The 21,599-nt window shown below is 40.6% G+C and overlaps 1 protein-coding gene across 1 annotated transcript in view; it reads left to right on the top strand.

Moving 5' to 3' along the window:
* The window catches only part of MAP2K1 (mitogen-activated protein kinase kinase 1), a 33,247-nt gene that overhangs the window by 8,127 nt on the left and 3,521 nt on the right, over window positions 1–21,599 (top strand). The window contains exons 2-8 of the mRNA XM_061371164.1: window positions 7,242–7,452; window positions 9,477–9,623; window positions 12,422–12,499; window positions 13,017–13,068; window positions 19,047–19,171; window positions 21,095–21,302; window positions 21,433–21,497. Coding sequence (XP_061227148.1) covers window positions 7,242–7,452; window positions 9,477–9,623; window positions 12,422–12,499; window positions 13,017–13,068; window positions 19,047–19,171; window positions 21,095–21,302; window positions 21,433–21,497 — 886 coding nt within the window. The remainder of the gene's footprint in view (window positions 1–7,241; window positions 7,453–9,476; window positions 9,624–12,421; window positions 12,500–13,016; window positions 13,069–19,046; window positions 19,172–21,094; window positions 21,303–21,432; window positions 21,498–21,599) is intronic.

Raw genomic sequence — 21,599 nt, 5'->3', positions numbered from 1 at the left:
GATGTGGTTTTCATCAGGGTTCAGTCACCCCAACAGAAGGAAGTAGTAAGTGGTGTCTGTTCTGGGGTGGCATGGGCTAAAGGAGCAAGAAGAGAGGTTGCCCAGAGAAGCTGTGGCTGCCCCATCCCTGGCAGTGCTCAAGGCCAGGTTGGACACAGGGGCTTGGAGCAAGCTGCTCTAGAGAAAGGTGTCCCTGCCCATGGCAAGGGGTTGGGACTGGATGAGCTTTAAGGTGCCTTCCAACCCAAACCATTCTGTGATTGTCTGATAAAAATTAGAAGCAGATGATTTTACAGCCTGAGAACTACGACAGAGATATTCCAGCAGTGTGTGTGTGATGCTTTGGATGAACAAGTATCTTCTTAAAAGTCTACTTACAGGGTTTTAAAGCAAACTGTTGGAACTTCCTGCCAGCTCTTCTTTCTCGGGGTGTTTTGTACAACTCGGCATTGTCCTGTGCTTTTCTAGAACCTTTTCTCCAATGTGGTGGGAAGATGAGTCAGCAGATTTAATGTAGCAAATGGAACAGTTGCAGAAAGCATGTTTTTTAACATTCAATCTGGATGTAGATGGATGTAGTTGTGTGAATATTTCTATGTGTATTGGTACAGCCTATACATATATTGAGTAAAAATTACTAATCTATTCCACTAAGTGGCTATGCTAACAAGTGCTGTGTTACACGGTGCATCCATTTAAAATACAGGCAAGGAGCTAAACCTTCCATCCACTGAATCCCAGTTATGTTTGGGGATTTTGGTTTTTTGTTTGTTTTCATCTCCATGTTCTGGCAATTTTTTGTGCTTCTGGCTCCTTGCTCCACTCCTGCACAGAGCTGTTTCAATTCTAATCCTGGCTTTTCCATAAGCCTTGTAATCCGATACTGTAACTTCATCTTTTGTATTATTGTAATGTCTCTCAGAGGCTGTGTTGCTACCACATAAGGGAGTTGTGAGGATAGTGTTACCATTACTACTGCACATCTCTATCCCTTGTTTTTGTCATTGCATTTGACTCTTAGTTCAGAGACAAAACAATGGAAAAGCAGGACTGGTGTAAATCCATTTGTCAGTTCATGATGAGAATTTTATAACTTCTGTTTATCCTCTGGGTTTGTGTTCTAAATATCCAATAACTGAATTGTTTTTTCTGTCCATAAGGAAGTGTTAATTGCCCTATGGTTCATTTGTTCTGGTTGTTTGTAGTGCTGGCTGGGAGCAATCAGTGATAGGCGTGCAGATATGAAAGGGAGACCAAGAACTTGGATTTCTAGTTCTGGAGGTTTAGCTCTTGAATTTCTTAATCTGAAACAGCCAAGTTTGTGGAAGACTTGGAATTCAGTGGTACAGTAAGTCCTGAGGAAGCCTTTTAACTAAGAACAAAACCCCCAAACCACCAGCTGCATTGTTTAGCCACAGAGCTAACCATGTGAAAGGGTGCCTGAGCCTTGCTGGCAGCCCCTGCCACCATCCAGGATAAAGGGCTGAGTGCTGGCTGGGAACAGCTGCCAAACATCTGGCAGGAAGAGGCTTCCAGGGCAGGAATCCAGCATCTGTCCAGTTGTGCTGCTGCTCGCTTCTGTGGTTTTGCTCTCTTCAGTGAACTCTGTCTTCAATTCAGATGATATTGGGCATGCTTTGGGTTATTTAACAAAAAATTAGTCAAGATGTTTAATGGGATTTTGAATGCTTTTTTGCTAAAGCAAAAGAGGGGGCAAGCTTTAAGCAGAGATTCCTGCTCAGCAGCTCAGCTGATGAGGAATGGTTCATATTAAGTTGTCTTGTTGGCTGGAGACTCAGCCGGAGACTTAACGTACTAGCTCAGATTTTCTTGTTTCAAATGCATGACTCTGAGCTTTAGACAAATGAGAATTCTTACATTGAATTAGTTTGGTAATATACTTCCTGTGATAGAATGATACCTTTCTAATAGTTTTGGTTTACAAAACCTTTTACTAAGAAATAGATTTTAATCAAATTGCCTCTTACTGGGTTATTTTTTTTTCTCTGGCTGTATTAAACCTCAGTATACCCCCTGCTATGTCTGTTGTGTTGTGAAAGTGGAACAGCATTTTCAGATGTTAAAATTCATGCTGGAAGTGGGCAATCATATACCCACCTAAAGGCAGAGACAAAGGACCTCTAACATGTTGCAAGGATTGAAAATAAGCAGGAACAGGGGAATACTGTTCTTTTCCAAAGCAAGACTCCTTTGCACTTACAATGAGTTTGGATCTTGTTGCATTGTTGTTTTAACTGCAGGTTTTATGAGTCTACTGGAGTTAGCCCAAACATAGACACCTGTGCAGTAAGCTGTGAGCCTACTGTAATCGCTTCTATCTTCCATGTTACTCTGTCAGCTCTTCTTTGCAAAAGGAAAAGCTAAATAGAAAATAGCCTTATTGGGTTTGGCACAGTCACATGAAATAGTAGTCTTGTCTTTTCAAAACCACAGAATGTCTTCATGTTCCTAATGCTTTATTTCAGCTCCCTGATTGAGGTTGTTCATGGAAATTATGTAGTGAACTGCCTACTTTCTTCTCTAAACTGACAGCTGTGTAGGCTTGGGGAAAGCATTACTGTCACTGTTCTGGAAGACAACCCCCAAGCCTGTATCCTCCTGTGACAGGAGATCTGAAACTGAACGTACTTCTTGATGCTTTCACTCATGCTAATTGTTCAGCTTGCAAAACTGATAGTAATAACTTTGAACAACTATTTGACAAATTACTGCTAAAGACTCTGTCAGACTTTCTTCCTCTACCAGCTTTTTTTCTTCCCTCTAAAGCAGACTTCAGGGTTGGGTACAGCTTTAATGTAGCTTTTACGGTTGAATATATGATTAACTTATCACTCATGTGAATTAAATTCTCAAGCATTTGGAGTGTTATTAATATGAGTTAAGAACAAGGATTTATTTTTCTGGTTTTGTTCTAACATTAAGTAGTCCCAACCTAACGGCAGCATTTCTCTCCTTGTTACTGGTTCAGAGAGAGCTAGTATGCTCTGAGAAGTTAATGTATCTCTTTCAGGGGTTCTTTCTTCAAGTGCTGGGGTGGCTGCCCCCAAAATCATGAGCTGAGAGATCTCTTCTTGCCTTCTGCCCATCTTTGTGTGCAGTGTGAAAGTCCTCTGCTACTCTTCCCTGCCCAAACTGTGTGTCGGAAAACCAGGTTGGCTCAGTAACTAACACATGAGTATCTCCCTGTGATTCTCATCTGTGTATAATATGCACATTTACAGTGGATATAAGTCATGGGAAACTTTCAAAGGAAAGTTTGAAAATACCTTCAACCATCCATTAAGGGAACAGTATGGCAGGCTCAAAAAGTGACCTGGTAACCTGGTGAATTGGTGCCATTTGTGACACATCTTGGTCTTATCCACAGACTCCTGAATGGACATGTGCATCTCTGGGAAGCAGAGGACAGAACATTTCATCTAGCAGCAGCTAGAGCTGTTGCTGTGCTTTTTCTTTGGTTGTTGTCACCCAGTTTTCTTTGTGTTTTCTAAACATCTGGTTTTTGCCATTCTCAGGAGGTGAGATACTGGGGTGGGTGAGCTTTGGTACAGGTGAGGTGGCACCAAGTCTGTAAAGTTCCCAGTATCCCGTGCAGTGATTCTCTTCAGAAAGCCTTTCTCCCCGCTGGGATGTAACACAAGCTGGCTGTGGAAGGGGTGGATGTGGGTCCCCTCAGCATGTCGGGTTGCAGCTGTCTTCTGGCCTCTAAAATGGGGATTTTGTGAAGCCTAAATTGATATTAATAGAGGTGAAATTTCTTCACACACAGCGGAGGGTGGGGTGGTTGTGTGGAGAGGTGGGGTGTGCTTGTGTGCATCTTGTAGGAGGCTGCTCTTGTAATTCTGTTCTGCATTTGTTTTCAACGTCTGAGGTTATGGAAGTGTCACATAACTGGGAGGACACTGCACTGTCAGCAAAACTTTGAGTACAAAAAGGAAGAAGTAATGTTGACTCAACAGGAAGGATCATACCTGATCAGGAGCTGGTGGAGAACCTCTGGAGCACCCGGGGCTGCTCTTGGAAGCGAGCAGCCAACTCCCTCAAACCCTTGCCCTGGGTATATATTCTAACTTCCAATCTAGTCTAGAAAAGGGAGATCTTGGTATCTGAAGTCCAACACCTAAGACACTACACTTTGTGCAGTGGTGTTGTCTGCTGGCTCTGGAGCATATTTACCCATTTCTGCTACCTGAGTAAAAACATATTTATAGATAGTGCTCTGTGAAATTACACTGTGTCCTTAATGAATGGAGAAACCAGCACTGACCTCCTTGTGGCTTCATTCAGATAGTCACATTATGAAAGCTGAATTCTTCCCTAGTGCAGAATGTTTAGTATGTGCTTGGCTTTAAAACAGATAGCAATAAATTAAATGATAACCTATTGCTTTAGAGTAGTGCTTGGAGCAGTGAAGCACTGAGGTGATTTGATGGAATTCTGGCAGAGGCAGAGTGCTTTGACAGTGAGAAAAAACAACTCCAAGACTGCAGCAGGTAATGGTGATGAATTTTAATAGGAATCTTTTTGTCTCTGAATAAAAGTTTTATAGAAGATTAAGTCACTACTAGTGCTCCTTCTGGAGGCAGACATTATCACACCAGCATGCTGCTACTTTTAGCTAGGAAAGCTTCCTTAATGTTTTCATTGTGTCCTAGTGATCATAAAATCATAAATGGTTTGGGTTGAAAGAGACCATAAAGATCAGTGATGATCTGACTTCAGCATTCCCTCTTTATTTTGTATGTGTCAGTTTAGTTTCATTTCTAATACTTCATATGCAATGATTTAAATATCCACCTGTTCCTGTGTGTGCTTTGCACTGCACCTTGGCTGTGAGGCTTTTATATGGTGAGGGTCCTCATAGTTACCTGCCAGGGAATAGTATTCTTACAGGAGTTCAAGCTAAAAACTGAAACTGAAGTCCTGCCTTCTAAAACACTGAGTGTGGATTGCCACCACCAATTCTGATGACATACATAGTCTTTAATTATTTATCTGTTTACATTTTAAACAGATTAATATTTAGTGCTTCAAGCAAAGGACCAGAATGATAAAGACCTCAATTCTGTCTTGATGTGTCATTCAATTATCATAAAACTAACTGGAGATGTTACTTCTAGTTTCATTCTGATTAGTAATTCTTACAAGGCATTTGTTGGGTTAGTATCTTCAGATTAATTTGCTTTATAGTTAGAGAATTGGTCCTGAAAAATCCAAGTGACATCTGAAAGCTTAATTGCTCTCATTGTCTTACTCATCACTGCCTGTAATGAAGGTTTTGCCATTAGAGCTTGGAATTCTGGTGATCTTGCTTTCTGGTTTGCATTTTAGAAACTGGATTTCAAAAATGCTTGCTCTTAATGGTTTATCTTTAAGCAGAGGTTTTAAGTCAGAGTGACTTTTAATGTTCCTATAAGCCAGGCTTATCTATGCAGGGAGATTTCTCTTGGTGAATACTCTAGGATATTAATTCTGTGTTTATATTCCAGTATGATTACACTGGTGTAAAGCATGGTATGAGGACAGAAACAAGAGTGTGTTTCTCTTTGTAGCATAGCCTGAAGATGAAGTATCTGCATCAGAATGAAATTATTTTTACACCAAGATAGAAACAGTTAATCTAGTGTGACTACAGTAGAATAGGTACATCCACATTCGCTATGTGAGACTGTTTCATGCTCTTGAGCAGCAGTGCCCAGGGTGAGTGTTTTGTGAAACCTGCTCCAAGTGTTGCCTGATAATCTTATGCTTGGACAGTTAAAATGTCAAACAGAATTCCCCTTAACATCAAAGGTCTCTTTCCATTTCCTCTACTTAACTTTTCTGAGTGTTATCACCCTAAGTTAGGTTGACAATTGCATCCTGTCTGACATACTTAAACCGATAAATGAAGTAGGAGTGCGTCACCGCATAAACTTTCAGAGTGATTGTGTAGTAAGGAAGAGCTGTGAATATTTATATCATTTTTATTTGCCTTGATTAAACCTTCCTACAGTCAAAGCAAGATTGTTATCCTGCCTGGAAGTGCAGGCTCTCCAACAAATGAGTTGAGGGTTTCATCCTATAATTCCCTTTTTCTGTTGAGTGTCAGGCTTATTTGTTCTTGGAGAATCAATCTTCTCAAGTGACCAGCACCTTACTGGGCATGCAGAGAACTCACTTCATACAGTGTGATTTGAAAGTGGACATTTTATGAAGTGATGAATAGAAATAGTTTTCTTGATTATTAGTGGATTTTATATCTTGAATGGAAAGTAGTTCAGGCTCTGAAGAAGTAGGTTCTGTTCAAGTCTTTCATTGTAGCAACACTGTATTCTCTGGGAATATTGCATTAAATTTAGCTAAGCAAAATAGATATTTGTTGGTAAATACCTATTTTTGCAGCATGTTATTATTGCAGTTGGGAGCAGGGAACTTTTAAGTGAGCTTTTAAGGTGCTGTATTATTGGAATGAAGGGTGTCTGTAAGATCTGAAGTGAAGCTATTAAAGAATCTTCCTGAGAAACTGAACTTGTTTCTGTAGTCTCAAATTTAGCTACTGTATAAAGTTTTGTATTACTATTTTGTATTACCTAATGATGTTAAACCTAGATTTCTAGTAGATGTGCCCTTCAATGAAGGAAAAAGTGAGGTTAAAACCTTTAGGCTGGTTAAACCAACTTCTGTTTCCGGTGGCTGTGGTTTTAATGCATGTTTGTCTGGTTCTGCTTGATAACTGATACCTAAATAAGAAGCTTCAGAATGGATTATTAGTTATATAGTTGTGTGAAAATCAGTAGATAAAACATACAGATAAACTGTAGGAAATTACAACACAATCCTTGAAAATGTGAAACCAAAAATAGTGTGGAGTGATGTGCTGTGATTCATGAGAACTCAGATCATCAATGCTGAGTCATGAAGCCACTCCTGCAGGTAGTGAAACTTAACATGCATGGATCTGAACAGAACCTCAAAGATGGGGAAACTGGATACTATCCGTTCATGCTTATGTCATTGTTTTATCTGGAATGAAATGGTGTTTATTTAAATCAGCATTCCAATAATGTATGTCTGATGTGGATGACTGTACAAGTCGGGTCTTTTGAGATAATGTATGTAGCTGCAAAAATGTAGTGGATTTAATCTGACCTCAGTGCTCTATTGCTCTTTGTCTTGCAACACTGCTGGGTAAGCTCAAAGAGCTTAATAATGGAGCTGCTCTTTTTTTGTTGATACAGGACAAATTTGGAAGCACTTCAGAAGAAGCTGGAAGAACTAGAGTTGGATGAGCAGCAACGAAAGCGCCTTGAAGCTTTCCTTACCCAGAAACAGAAGGTTGGAGAGCTGAAAGATGATGACTTTGAGAAGATCAGTGAGCTGGGAGCAGGAAATGGTGGTGTGGTCTTCAAAGTATCTCACAAACCTTCTGGTCTCATAATGGCAAGAAAGGTGAGTGTCTCAAAAATAGGAACTTGGGGGTGATTTTTATGAAGGAGGTTGTCTCAGATCAAACACGGTGACTTGCCTTAGAGAAATAAGTGGTGTTGACACTTAAAAATAATGTCAACTTCATGAAACGCATCAACTTCTCTGAAAGCAGAATAAGTTGCACTTGCTTATCCTAAACTTCCCAGGTTTTCATGAGTAGCATCCCATGTGTTCATAACAAAAGGCTAGGCATTCATTCCTCTCTTTTCTTTTTTTTTCCCATTTTGACAAATACAGTTTTTTCAGAGGGGTATATACTTTCAGATAAAATGTGGTAAACTCAGTAATGAGTAGAAGGCCTAGAAGAAGTTACTGAAAGGTATGAATGAGGGAAAAGTGACAGTATCGTGATATATCTATATGTATGTATATATAGATAGATAGATATCTATCTATCTATATCCTGCCATGAGTTTAGGGGAAGGGCAAGGATATTGCCTAAGATGCGCCTTCACAGTTGCAGACCAGAAAAGGGCTCTGGATGATACAGGAAGAAACGAACTCAAAAAACAAGAGTGAGGGAATGCACTGGGTACAGTGACACCTCGCTGGTTTATAGTTTCATCATGGGGTGCAGGTGGCATCTGTGCAAAAAGGTACTTGTCCTTCTGGCAAGAGTATTGTTCCATGGTCCAGCTTTATGCTTTACAGCCAGTAGCAGTTGTGACCTAGTTTGTGAGAGAACAGCGATTATTTTTCTAGCTGCAATAGCTTGATGTTTTAATCCTCACTTTGTTTATGTGGGGAGCTTTTGATTTCTCTCAGTATCCCTGGGAACCAAATGCAGTAAGGGAAAAGCATCTCGGATGCTTTCTTTGGGTACCTTGTGCCTTATCCTTCCAGGAGTAAAGTTCCTTGCACAGGTAGCACTTGCTGGGAGGCAACCTGTTGGGGCACAGGCTGTTGTACTGCAGTGGGTGAGGTGGCAGGCTGCTGTGCTTTATCAGAAACGTAACCTTGCCTTTGAGAAGGATAAAACACAGGTCACCTTCACATCCCACATCCCATTGTTACATTACTGAAAACTTCAATTTTTTTCTTTTTCAACTGGGAAGTCAAAAGACTTGAGGTATTTATTTTTTTAAGAGCAGTACACTGTCACCTTCAGCAAAACTCAAGGAAAATGTGCATGTACTGACTTGAAAAATAAAGACCTAACAGTTTGGAGAGAAGCAAATAAAAATGCCCACTTTTAAGGTGTGACAGTTGCAAAATACACAAATCATTGAGGTTTTCTTGAACTAAATCAATTGAATTGATTGTTTCCCCCCACATACTGTGGGTTTAACAGGAAATTCAGTAATACTCAATGCAACTGAGATATTTGCTGAACTGCAGTCTTTCTTTCATCTATTGACTAAAACTTGACTTCCATGATGTCTCGTTGTCTTCCCTTTCACAAAAGAAATACACCTCTTGGATTGAATGAGAGAAACCATCTAATGAAACAAAGTATTGTTTGTAATCTTCTCTTTAGCTTAGATTCAGTTTGGGGAGCCTTAATTTGAGGTTCAGCTCATTCCTTTCACTAATGCTTTACAAACACCTGTGCTGGTATTTTTCATCAGGTGCTTCAGAGTGAGTATGTCTTTGACACATTTCCTTTAGACATTTGTTCATGGCTTTTCCATAGAATAAAACCCAAGTGAAGAAAATGTGATGGGACAAAAAGCTTGTGATAGAGAAGTCTTTAGTGAAAAGAAGAGATGGAAATCCCACCTTTTCATGGGTGCTGATGTTTCACCTTTCTCATGCTTGCCACTAAGAATAAGATGAGTTATTTTAAAGTTAAGTTGTAGAATAGTTCTTGTTGGAAGTAGCCTCAGAAGGTCCAGTCTCCTGCTTAAAGTAGTCACCTGTGGGATCAGAGCAGGCTGCTCAGGGCCTTATCCAGGTTAAATATTGAAAACTCTCTCTGAACAACCTGGTCTTTCTGAATGCCACTGTACCACTAAGAAAATAATAAAGAGTGGATTGTTTTACAGCTAATTCATCTAGAGATCAAGCCAGCTATTCGAAACCAGATCATCCGGGAGCTGCAAGTCCTCCACGAGTGCAACTCTCCATACATAGTGGGCTTTTATGGAGCCTTCTACAGTGATGGAGAAATCAGCATTTGCATGGAACACATGGTAAGTATATATGAATCTGTCTTAGCTTGAAGCTGTTAGCAGACCATTAGTGCAAAACCTGAGTGTCAAAAGGGTTTAAGTTAACAAAGTGTATGATCCATCCCTGGTAGTGTTGGATGGGGCTTGGAGCAACCTGGTCTAATTTAGTCTTATTTAGATGAATTGATATTTTATCTCCCTTTTCTCAAATTTTACAGAAAATACAAACAAAGATTAATGCCCCAGAAGGATCTCACACAACTGTTTTTAATGCCAAAAATACTTTTGACTGTGTTTAATTTTAATAGAAAAGTACAGCTTCTTCTTGACAGCTGTTTGCCTTTCTCCAACCATATGGAGCCAAATACTAAAAGGGACTTTTCTGTAACTAAAGGTCAGGTAAATTTTGTGCCTCACTTGCTCAGTACAGGTTTGTTTTTAACAATATGAAATACAATAAATCTGAAGGCTTTTTAAATGTATTTCCCTGAAAAAAAACCACCTGCTGCTTTGGAGACAAACCTTCTTTATTTCTGCAAAGTGTGTGTGGTTGTTTTAATGCTTCTCTGGCCTTCCCTGACTGAAATGTTTAGAAGGAATCGATGGTTGCTTAGGAACAAGTGCTCATAATCCAGTTTTTAAGCATGTGCTCACCCAATAGGAGGTGTGCATACCCCAAAGTACAAGTGACTGTTGGGAATTATAAAAAAGTAAATTTCTCAGAATGCAGAAGAATAATGAAAACCAGAAAAATAAATGTTAAAAATGACTGGCTGGGCATTGTTTCAGAATGCATGTCATGAATGTCACAAATGTGCACATCTGCAATAGCTAGAAGAGCAGTATGTATGTTAATAGGCGCCAAGAGAAATGGTGGTGGTATGTAATGACATGTAGAAATAAAAGGCATAAAGAATCTCAATTAATTTGTCAATGAGAAAATTAACAGGAGCAATGAGGGTCTGCAAGTTCCGAAGCAGGGTATGATGTATCTGACATAAGGCCCTTCAGTTGAGGGGAAGGCAAGATGAGATGTGGTCAAAGTCAGACTGCATACAAGATTTTATACACAGGCCAACTGCTCAATAAGCTCTGCAATAGAATGAAAAGGTGGATTATTTAAATTGGAGTCTTAAGCCATTAAACTGATGGCTTAATATGGATCATTAGGTGGAAGCTTTTGGTCTCCTGGATGAACAATAAGCTGAGAATCTCCATTGCCGTTTTTGTGTATACCTTTCAATTACTGCCAGTCAAAATCCTTATTTTTAGCAGTGAGTTACAAAACAGAAGTATGAATATGAACAAGAAGCTGGAGGCGGGAAAGGCATGGAACTTGAAGATTTGAGTGCTTGATATTTTTAGGTACATAAATTCAAAATCAATGCATAACTTTGCTTAGCAGCAGGTATTTAACAGGCTAAAGTGTTGGAGTCTGCTCCTGGAACACACTCAAGGCTGCAGCCAACACTAGACAATTGAGTTGGGTTCAGCCTCTTCCAGGAGCGGAGCTAGTCCTTGGAGGGGGGAAGGAAGAAATGGGGTTTTACCTGTATGAAATACAGCTGTCCAGAAATACAGACCGGTTATACAAGAAATGTGTATGGATCTTTTTCCTGTTGACATATTTTTACCAAGTGTAGCATATGTGGGTGTATTTTTTTTTACAAAAATACATGCTCAAGTAAGTATTTCCCTACTCTCCTTCTTTTAAGAGTTGTGGATTTTAGTCCTCAAATAACAAAACTTTGCATTTTAGCTTTTCTCTTTACATGTGTAAATGGATAGGTTAAGGCACAAGGCAATTGCTTTCTCAAGGTGGATTTTTGCCTTGAGTACTTGGAGATAACAAACGCTGATCTGGACAATAGGATGATGTTTTGCAATTAGAGAAAGAGCTTTCTATTTTCTTCGATTACATATTCTCTATTCTAGAGAATCCAAAGCTTATGCACAAGACTATTGTTGAATCAGCTGCTAAAAATAAATGGCTTTTTTCTTTTACATTTTTCCTTCTTCAAAGCTCTTAGCAACAGTGGAATATATTTGACTTTGCTGGGGGTGTGTGTGCATGCAGTCAGTTTATTTAACCTAATATGATTACTGAGACTGTTACTTACCATGAAACTTCAAAATCATCTCTTCCTGTTTTGGTTCTTTGAGAGCCAAATCGACTCCCCATCCTTGGAAGTTGACATGGTCATGCTGGATATGCAGAACTAAGAGGCCAACCTTCTCTATGTAGGATCTCCTCTAGGAGATGAGGAGAACAGGGATCTGGGCTTAATTATGATCATAGGGTGCCATTAGCACACATTCAGGAAGAGAACTCTTGTCTTTTCCAGTGTGACTCATTTTTATCCCTGTAATCAGGATCATAAGATCTCCTGTGGTGTTTCAATCCTCATTCTGTTTTTGGATGGGGATAGAGTATCAGGGAATGACTGTGACAAGAAAAAGAAAAGCATGTTATTGATTTGGACTGGAGGTGGACAGAATCTGAAAGACTCCAAACACTTGGTTGACAGCTATTTGTGGGCTGTACTTCCTTAACAAGATCCAAACCATGGAAATGCTGGGATGGAAGATCATTGTGTGGAGTGTTTATTTGAGTGGATGTTGTTACTGGCCAAATGTTTGTTTAAACTAAACATGAAAGTGACTAATTCCTATGAAGTAATTTCTGATTTTCAGATATGCACTGTAACAATGTGAAGTCAAACATGAAAAGCAACACTTTCCTACTTCCCATACTTAGGTTTTGGTCCGGCTTTAGGGTAATGCTATTAACTTGTGACTATTCAAACATTTATTATTAGGATGGTGGCTCCTTGGATCAAGTACTGAAAAAGGCTGGAAGAATTCCCGAGCAGATACTGGGCAAAGTTAGCATTGCGGTGAGTGTGCTCATTGCTCTCAAAGGTTGGAAGTGGGTATATGCATGTCTCAGCAGCTTCCTCGATTTGGCATTCCCATACCACTTCAGGGCTGGGCAATGTGGGAGGGGGAAGTACTACCAGATGTTCACCTCTTTCTCTTAAAACACACTTTTTGTACATGTCCTCATTTGGTATCTCAGGGCATTGGAATGAGTAACACGTTGTATTTGCTTTGATTTTCTGCTTTTGTATCAGTTGATGCTTCTGGATAAGAACAGAATCAACACTTGATTAGAAAATTTGGAACTTTACTTTCTCGTATCTACTGTGCAGCATGCTCTGTATGCAGAACTAACAGTGAGGGACTGGCTGACTGTTTCTCTAGTCTGAGCTGGAGGTACAAATTAAATCAGAGTATTGATTTGCAGTGATCACACATTGGGATTTCTGTTACATTGCATTCAGTTGGAGTTCTTGTACAAAGCATGCACTTAACTCTTGTGCTTTGTAAATTAAGTTTTTTCTTTGTCTTTAGGTAATAAAAGGACTCACATACCTGAGAGAAAAGCATAAAATAATGCACAGAGGTGAGAATTTTACATTGTAACTTTTAATTTTTATTCAGGTTAATATGCGCTTCTTGTATGACTGGTTCTTTATAGTTTAATGTGATTTTGGTTCAGAGGGGTTTTTCTTGGGAGGTATATCCACATATTACTATCATATACTTTCAACTTCTGATGTCTTACTGCAATTTGTCTGCATTTTTAAGAGGATTTGTCAGTGTGTGAAACTGCTTTCTGCCAGTGATTTGGCCAGTGGGAGTATGTGCTAGAGCTGGGAATCTTGAGACCAGAAGTACTCCCTTTGCAGCAAAAATAGGAATGTTTTGAAGGACCTGAGTGATTGTATTTCCCTTAAATACCAAATAAGTCTTCCTTCACCTCCTTGGAATAGACTTTTTCAACACAAAATACATTATAAACTTCTAGGTAAGCGCAGACAGGTACAGAAGCAGAGAATGCAGTCTTAGTGCTGTGAACTGAGGAAGCCCTCAAACATTTTTTCCTCCAGCAGTGGTGCTTGGGCCAAGTTGCCTGTTGCACAGTGTAGTTGCAGTGAAGAGTTGCACTCTGCCTAGTGTAGCTGTGGGCAGTAGCTTTCTTAGCAGTGTCAGCACTTGAAATGAGGCAGCATGTATGGAGGTCATCTCTTTATGTAGTTTCCATTCCTGTGCTCAGTTGAAGAGAAGCAGAAGACAGTTGAGATACCTATGAATGGGGTTTCTAACGGCATAAACTAACTCTTTATGAGGAAAACTTATTAAAAAGCATTGTTCCGCTGTATCCATTTTCTCATTGCAACTTCTAGTCTTTTGATAGTAACAGATCTGTTAACCATGATGACAAAAATCTTTGGAGAGATTGAGGGTTAAAACCTCTGACCTAAAATGAATTCAACAGTTCAATACTCATTATTGCCATTCAAAGTTTTAAAGGAAAGTCCCCATCCCCAGCAGGTGCCTTTTATTCACATGCTGTTTACAGACATCTGTCATGCAGAATTGCAGATCTTTTTATACTTAAGTGAGTTTAAAGCCACAGTTGAAGCTATGTAAAGTGAGTGTTGCTTCTACACTCCTGGGGTCCTTAGTTACTTTACTGACAAATAATTGCACTAGCTTATTTTCACCTTATAGTAGCCCTTTTTAAAATCCACCTCTTTAAGCTGCTGTGTTTTTTCCATTAAACAAAACCAATAGTTGAAATGGTAAAAGTACTAGGTTTATTATTCCTAATATGCATGTAAAGTGACGACTGGAGATGGAACGTTTCATGTTTCTGTTTGAATGGCACACTACTCACTGCAGTGATCAGGCAATGTGTCTGAACCATGCCAACTGCTCGGGGAGTCTTGTACCAGATGAGATCAATCCTCGGATTATAAAGTATCTTCATCAGACACTAATGTGTGTCTGAGTTTACATTTGTTGGCCAGGCAGGGAAAAGTAATTAGCAGTCCCAGCTTATACAGTCTGTAGGATCACCTTACACATGATTAGATGATGTTTCTTTTAGCAATCAAGTATAGCTCTTCTGGAGAAAGGAGCTGGAGGTAGACTCTGTAAGGATTTCTGATGACAAAGACGTTTGTCTCTCTTTAGAGCGTAAGGGAGGCTCCTGGAAAAGAGATCATATTCTAGGGAATACTAGAGCAACCTTGTAGCTCTCAGTTGAGCCATGGCAGTGGTTTGTTATGCTGGTGAGTGGGGGGGTGCATGTCTGTGTGTGTGTGTTAAGTTGCTCTTGCTCGCTTGGGTGCTGACACAGCAATTGTTCTAACTTAATTTCCAGTTTTACAATCTGAGAAATCCAAAGTAACCTCCTCCTGATCGTGTCTAAGTGCAGTTTAACCTCACTGTACTGGCTACATCAGAATACTTTAAATGCACAGACCAGCAAAAGTTCCTCTTCTCTGTTGGTTCCAATGGACCGAATGTGCCCTGCAGTGTAAAATCCCATGTACAGATTGCAGTTGTTATTTTCTCAGCTCGGTTTCCATGCTGAGTGCTCTGACAGCATCAAGAATATGTGACCTTGTACGCTTTATGCAGAAGCTCTCATTGAAATGTGTGATGTGGCTAGTTGCTAGCAGAGAAAAGGAAAACCAGCCAGAGCAGTGTTTCCATCTCCTGACATATGGAGCCAGACTTGCTCATCTCGTGACATATGGACCTAAATCTGCTGGTGTTTGTCTTTGGTACTGTCCACCAGTCTCCTCCCATATGTAAGTTCAGCCTCATGTGTAAGCTGGCACACTCAACTGAGCTGTTAGAACTTGTCCTTCTTGAGGAGGGCCCTGCTTCAGGTTCCTGCTGTCAGGTTTCTGAGTAAGATGCTGTCCTGCAGCATGAAGGTTGACTGATGCTCAGTTGTGTGCTGGCTGTACATTTGTGTGGTCCTCTGGGATTAAGGAGTTCTAGCAAGTGGAGAAAACATAATCCATGAAAAGTGTGTAGAGTGAACTGGTGTCAGTAGGGTTTAACGTCATCAGAACTTGCTTAGTAATGCATGTCAATGTTAAATGTGGCTTCAAAATGCAAGAATACCATTGCAAATAAATAAAACCTCCACAACCAAAGCTTCTTACATTATAATTTTACATTCTTAGACTTTTAAAGTTTCTTCTGAGTCAAGAACAGGAAATGCTAATTCTATGGGCCCATTTACCTTTGTGATTAATTACGAAAGGCACTAAATGACAAGGAAAGGAATGTTCTGTAAAGTCAAAGTATATTGCTGCAGGTTAAGACATTAATGTGTTTTTGCTGTGTTTTGTCTCTGGGTGAATAAAACTCCTGTAAGTTAATAAGAGCATCATTTTGGTTGTTTCTGAGCCCAGTTTGGAGTGTGGTTCTCTCTGGAAACTCTCCTCGTGCATAGAAAATGCTTTGTAAGATTTCTGAACTCGGCTGCAGCCAGCAGTTCAGGGCAGGAGGCAGCACACAGCAGGGATGCTGTCAGTGGTCCCTTCTAGTGTGTTAGCTTTAGAGTGTTCTCCTGAGATCCTCCTGCCTTGGGGAATAGGAACTGATTGGAAGTTACCAATAATGTGCTGCAAAGCAAATCCATGGTCAGGTGTCTTGGCTGCTGGGTAGCTTCTGTGCTGAAGAAATGCTTGCCTGATGGTGTTACGATCATGCCCAGGGCCACCCTTCTTTCAGAGCTAGGTTTCTACCTGAGGCTCAGGCAGAGGAGGCAGATGGACCTCTTACAGAGATTACAAGATGTTCTGTAAACCCTGGAAGCTTCTTTGTATTAACTAGCTGCCTTTTCAGTGTCATGGATCCATCCCTCTGGACTGGCTATGGTCGTCTCTAGAATTGCACAGCTGTCTGGGATGATCTATGAAATGTCCTTTTATTTTCTTGTCTTCCTTTCTAGATTTGTCTGTATCTTTCCAGTTGCAGCAGACATTTTGAAGGATGCTTTGGCATTCCTGTTGCATTTGGCAATCTGAATCTCTGGTTTCCAGAGAAACTGCTGAAGTGCCCAGGCACTCTGGAGTTAAAATAGCATAGAGTGCTGCAGTGAGAGGGATGGGAAGACAGCAGCCTTGCAGACATCACACCGATTGCACTGGGTGCCTTGTGAGGAAAATGGAAATGCTCAGAGAAAGACAAGCTTTGTGCAAAATTCCAGTGAGGATTCAGGGTTTGCTGTGCTATTGTAAGGAAGGAACAGTGTGGGCTTATCAGCTAGGAGAACACTGAAGGTAAAAGTTAAGTCTTCAAAAGCCCAGCTGGATTCTAGAGCATATAAGATGAACATAAAGAGTGTTGTTTGGTTCACCAACAGAGGAAAGCTAATGTTATTTTTGGCCACTTAATTATGAACTTGAAGTATTCATGAGCTGTAGAGATAAGTGAGGATTTAAGTCTTTATTCTTAAACGAACAAGTAGATGTGCACAGATAAGCAGTACACATCTAGAGGCCATGTCTCTCACTGTGTTCAGGCTCTGCAGTGGTTCCAGTGTTTCACAAACATTATTTTTCCCCTTTGCTTTTACCCAGAGCTCTAGGTGCAGATTCCTGTGAAGCCAGAATGTCTGCTCCCTGCTTCACTCCACCATCTGCTTGGGTTTTGTGGCTTTGTTTGTGTTTTATTCCTGCTGGAATTTCAAACTGATGGGTCAAGCTGCTAGACTGGATTCTTCCTTTCCACCGTGCGCTGTGCTGAGGTCTCTGCAAGCAGTCAAAACTTGCAGAAGGTTCAGCTCTCTGCCCAGGTGGCCTCTAAAAGTCTCTCTTTACTGAGGCACTGCTCAGAGCTAACCAGCTTGTACCATTCTGTTTTCTGCCTGGTCAACAGCTCCACAAACTGCCCTTACCTGTTCCTCTGACAGGAGGAAAATCTATTGTGGAGAGCAATGTTTATAAGCCAGTTGCTTTCCTAGGGATAGGGAATTAAAAGTACACACGAAACTTGTACCCATGTTCTTCCCCCTCCATAAGGAGGAAGACTGTACCTGGCAGAAGCAGCTGGGATTTTCCTTCTGGTAGAAAGAAGTGCACAGGTGTGACTTCCTTTGTGTTAAGAGCAGGGAATGGTTTGTGTTAGATCACTCTGGATTTTCTACGGGCTGATGCTTACTCCAAGCGAAGTGGACAAGCTGCAGGCTTGCTGTCCTGTAGCCGAGCATAGAAGAACTTGTATACACAGAAATAATCCTGAAACACTTTCCAGTGTGCCTGGACAGTTTCAGTTACCTGGAAGGGTGATGCTGTGAACCAGAACATAAGGCCGTGATTTCCATATGTAGATAACTTTCTTTAAGCTTGGTTTTGGTTCTTTGAAAGGGGGCTAAGACGGCAAACAACTAAGACATAGCTTTGTCTTCATCTGCAATGTCCATGGATGTTGTTCAGTGAGGCATAACCTTTTGCATGGGGATCTTTTCCCCGTGATGAGGAGTAATGTTAGTATCATCTTTCCAGTGCCATCCTATCGCTAAGGTCAGTTCTTCAGTTGCTGAAATAAAATCAACCTGGAATATATTTGGGTTCAAAAGGGAAAAGCAAATGAAAATATGCTACAGACTATCTAGACCTCTGGGTCTGCTCTTGAATGGCAGGGTCTAAAGTGAAATTCTAATAGGCTGAGCTGATGTTTCTTCTAACTCCATTTATAGCACCCTTATTTCTGTCACACTGCTTGCAAATGTGAACTGTTGCTTACTTATCTCGATAATGCATTGGTAAGGATCAGCCAAGCAATAAAAAAACCTTACAGCTCCAAAAGAAACAGTAAATAATTGTTCTCTGTACCTTTGTGTTCAAATAGCTGTTATTAGTTGCTTGGTTACCAGTGACCCTTATTACGTTTCTATTTAGAAACAGTGATGGAGTCAAAATCCTGCCTGGTTCTGTCACAGGTAAACACAATCTCAAGCATTTCAATAATAGGATAATGATTTTGTCAGAGCTTTTTAAACATCCTCACTCCAACACAACAAACAGACAAAACCAAGAGCATCCACCCCCAAAGACCCCCCAAACAAACCCCAGAACAGCAACAACACACTCCACGAACTGTTTTGCTGAAGGATGGTTTATGTTACGTCAATATGAACAGTAACTTCAGGATGATGAAGTGGCTGCTATAGTTCATTTACCTTTGTAAAATAAATATAGGGCCTCTTTAGTGATTCTTTCTGGGCTAAAGCAGCTGTGCTGGCGTACACTTTAATGTTCATCTTGCATCTTGGTCGTTGCAAGGATGATGTAGATGCCCAAACTGAGTATTGGAAGGACAAGGAACAGGGTGAAATAAAACCTGCAAACTAACAGCATTTTGCAACTGTCTGTAGATAAACAGCCAGTGAAATGGGCCTAGGGAACCAAATGTCTTCCCTGAGTATTCCCAAAGAAGGGGTAGAATTGTGTCATAGAAGGGAAACAAAGGAGACACGTGGTAACTCTCACCTTTCGTGTTACTTTTGTTGTCAAGTTTCACATTTTATCTGTTAAATACAATTCACCCATTGATAATGTTTTTTTGCAGATGTTAAACCTTCTAACATTCTGGTGAACTCTCGAGGGGAAATCAAGCTTTGTGATTTTGGTGTCAGTGGACAACTGATAGATTCTATGGCAAACTCGTTTGTTGGCACACGCTCCTACATGTCTGTAAGTACAGATTTTGTATCTTTGAGTTTATGTTCTGGTAGAGATGCCGTGATTCCAGTAATCAAACAAGAAACCATCTATTGCCATTACTACTGCTGGTCATAGTTCAGCACTTCCTGCATTCCAGGAATATTCCAGTATCAGATTGTATGTGGGGGGAAGGAACTGCTGCAAGGAAAACCAAACAACGTGGTATGTTTAGTAACACTATAACAGATGTAGCTGTGGCCACGTTGCAGAATCCAGTCAGTTAATGCATTTGGGTTTTGTATACATGTCTCCAAAAAAGCCCAGAATTTGTAGTTTGCTTTCCTTAAGTGTTGTTCTCTTTCCACTCCATCATTTTGCTGCGGTCATTTATGCAGGCAGGTATACACTGCTGCCTCGCTCGTGATCCTGTTGTGCCTGCTCTTGGGAGCCCAGTGCACTGCAGCAACAAGAGAAAGCATGGGAGTGGCTGCTGTGGACAAGGCCGTGGCAGCAGTCTGAGCCTGTTTACAGGGTATTCTTTGTTCCTCTGTATGAGGAATACCTTGAAACTTGCTCTTCCCATGAACTCTTTGCATTATGTGAAAGTCACAGTTAATGGAAATAACAAGTCTCATTCTAATGTGCACACCTGGTGCAGCAGACAACCAATTAGCTCCTACAATAGCACGTCCAGAGGTTCTGCTCTAAGATTGAAACTGTGTGGGCTTAAACTATTTTTTTCTGCTTAAAGCATAATAGCTTCGTATGGGTCCTGCACTTCAACAGCAAAGACAGTGTTCTCTGTTTTGTCATATAATATTGGTAATGTACTTGAAATAAAACTGGCTTATGTTCCCACATACAGTCAGGGACTGTTGCTAATTTACAAAAGAAATTCACAGCCCCATCTCTTCTGGGCCCTTAACATACTGCTGGCCCTTTTTCTTTCAGCAGGAGGAGTGAGAGCAAAGTGCTGTCTGCTTTTGGTCTTCTTTACTTTATTGTTTTTACAGACTGAGATTTAGCTTTGCTCTCTTGTCATACGTCACAGACCAAGCCATGATGGTGATGGTTACTTTTGATAGTGTCTGAAGTATCTTTTCTGGCAGCAGCTTCCTTAGCATGTTTTTAGCTGAGTCTGTTGTCTTACCTGCATACACGTTTATAATACAAATAATTAAATTCAAGCCTATTTCACTCCAGTTTGTCAGACCTTAGTGTGCAGGTGGCTCAGCCTGCACAACACATGCCCATCCTTCCTATCCTGTATATATCTTTCAATCATTATACCTCCAGGAAAGGTCTGTGCCCTGTATAATACTGTGTCATTCAATTGGTGTCTTATATTTTATTAGCATATTGATGGATTATAAAGCTCAGCAGTTTCTGTAGAAGTTATGTAAATATGGATCTGAAACTGCAGCATGCATGTATAAAACAGCTCTTGCATAAATGCATTTCTGCTGTAGGGAGCTATTAGAGTGGCATCAGCTGAGAAGTGTCACAAACCACAGGACTATTGCTAGAGCACCAGGTCACTTTTGGACACAATTAATAAAGTTACCTTCCCTCTCCTTCCCAAAGCAGAAAGCCAAGAGCAGTTTCTCAGGGAAACCAGATGAATCGTTAGTTGCCTGTACTAGTTCTGCTTTCTTGCTCTTTAGTTATCCCATCGTTAATATCTGCAACATTTATATATAAAGCTAAAGAAATATACCAGTGACATAATAGCATCATTGTAGAGTATCCTCAGAGCTATTTGCAGTGGTGTATGCAGTGTTTGTGGGACTTCTGGAACTCCAGATGAGAGAGTGAAAGATCAAGAAGTCACTCACTGGAACGTGTCATTCTAACAGGTTAAGGTTTCATCTTTCATTTTATCCAGGTTATTGCAGAATGCAGGGGTTTTTTCTCTTGTTATTATACTCTCTCCTTCCTTTTCATCTGCTGTAGCCGGAAAGACTACAGGGAACTCACTACTCGGTGCAGTCGGATATCTGGAGCATGGGGCTGTCACTGGTGGAAATGGCCATTGGCAGATACCCGATTCCTCCTCCTGACTCCAAGGAGCTTGAATTAATGTTTGGCTGCCCTGTAGAGGGAGATTCACCAGTCACAGAGACCTCACCCCGGCAAAGGACGCCTGGTCGACCAGTGAGCTGTAAGTTACAGCAGCTTATACATGCTTTTCTAATACCCTTTTCTGTCAGCTTCAAGGTGTTAGTATCTTCAAGCACCCCTACCACAGGAGAGTAACCATGTGCTTTTCTACTTCTACAATTTCTCCTTAGCCTATGGACCAGACAGCAGACCCCCAATGGCAATCTTTGAGCTTCTTGATTACATTGTCAACGAGGTAATGAACTCTTTGCACTTGTACTAATACGGTTGTATTGTAAACTTGCCCAGATACAGGGTGTGTAATTGGTAGATCTCCAGGTAGGTTGTGTTCACCATG

Source organism: Neopsephotus bourkii, unplaced genomic scaffold (genome assembly GCF_033783945.1).
Source record: "Neopsephotus bourkii isolate Nb327-2 ecotype Australia unplaced genomic scaffold, CSIRO-AGI_Nbou_v1 NB_1572, whole genome shotgun sequence".
Lineage (NCBI taxonomy): Eukaryota > Metazoa > Chordata > Aves > Psittaciformes > Psittacidae > Neopsephotus > Neopsephotus bourkii.
The sequence above is the reverse complement of the archived record's forward strand: the minus strand, read 5'-3'. Positions and strand labels throughout refer to the sequence as shown.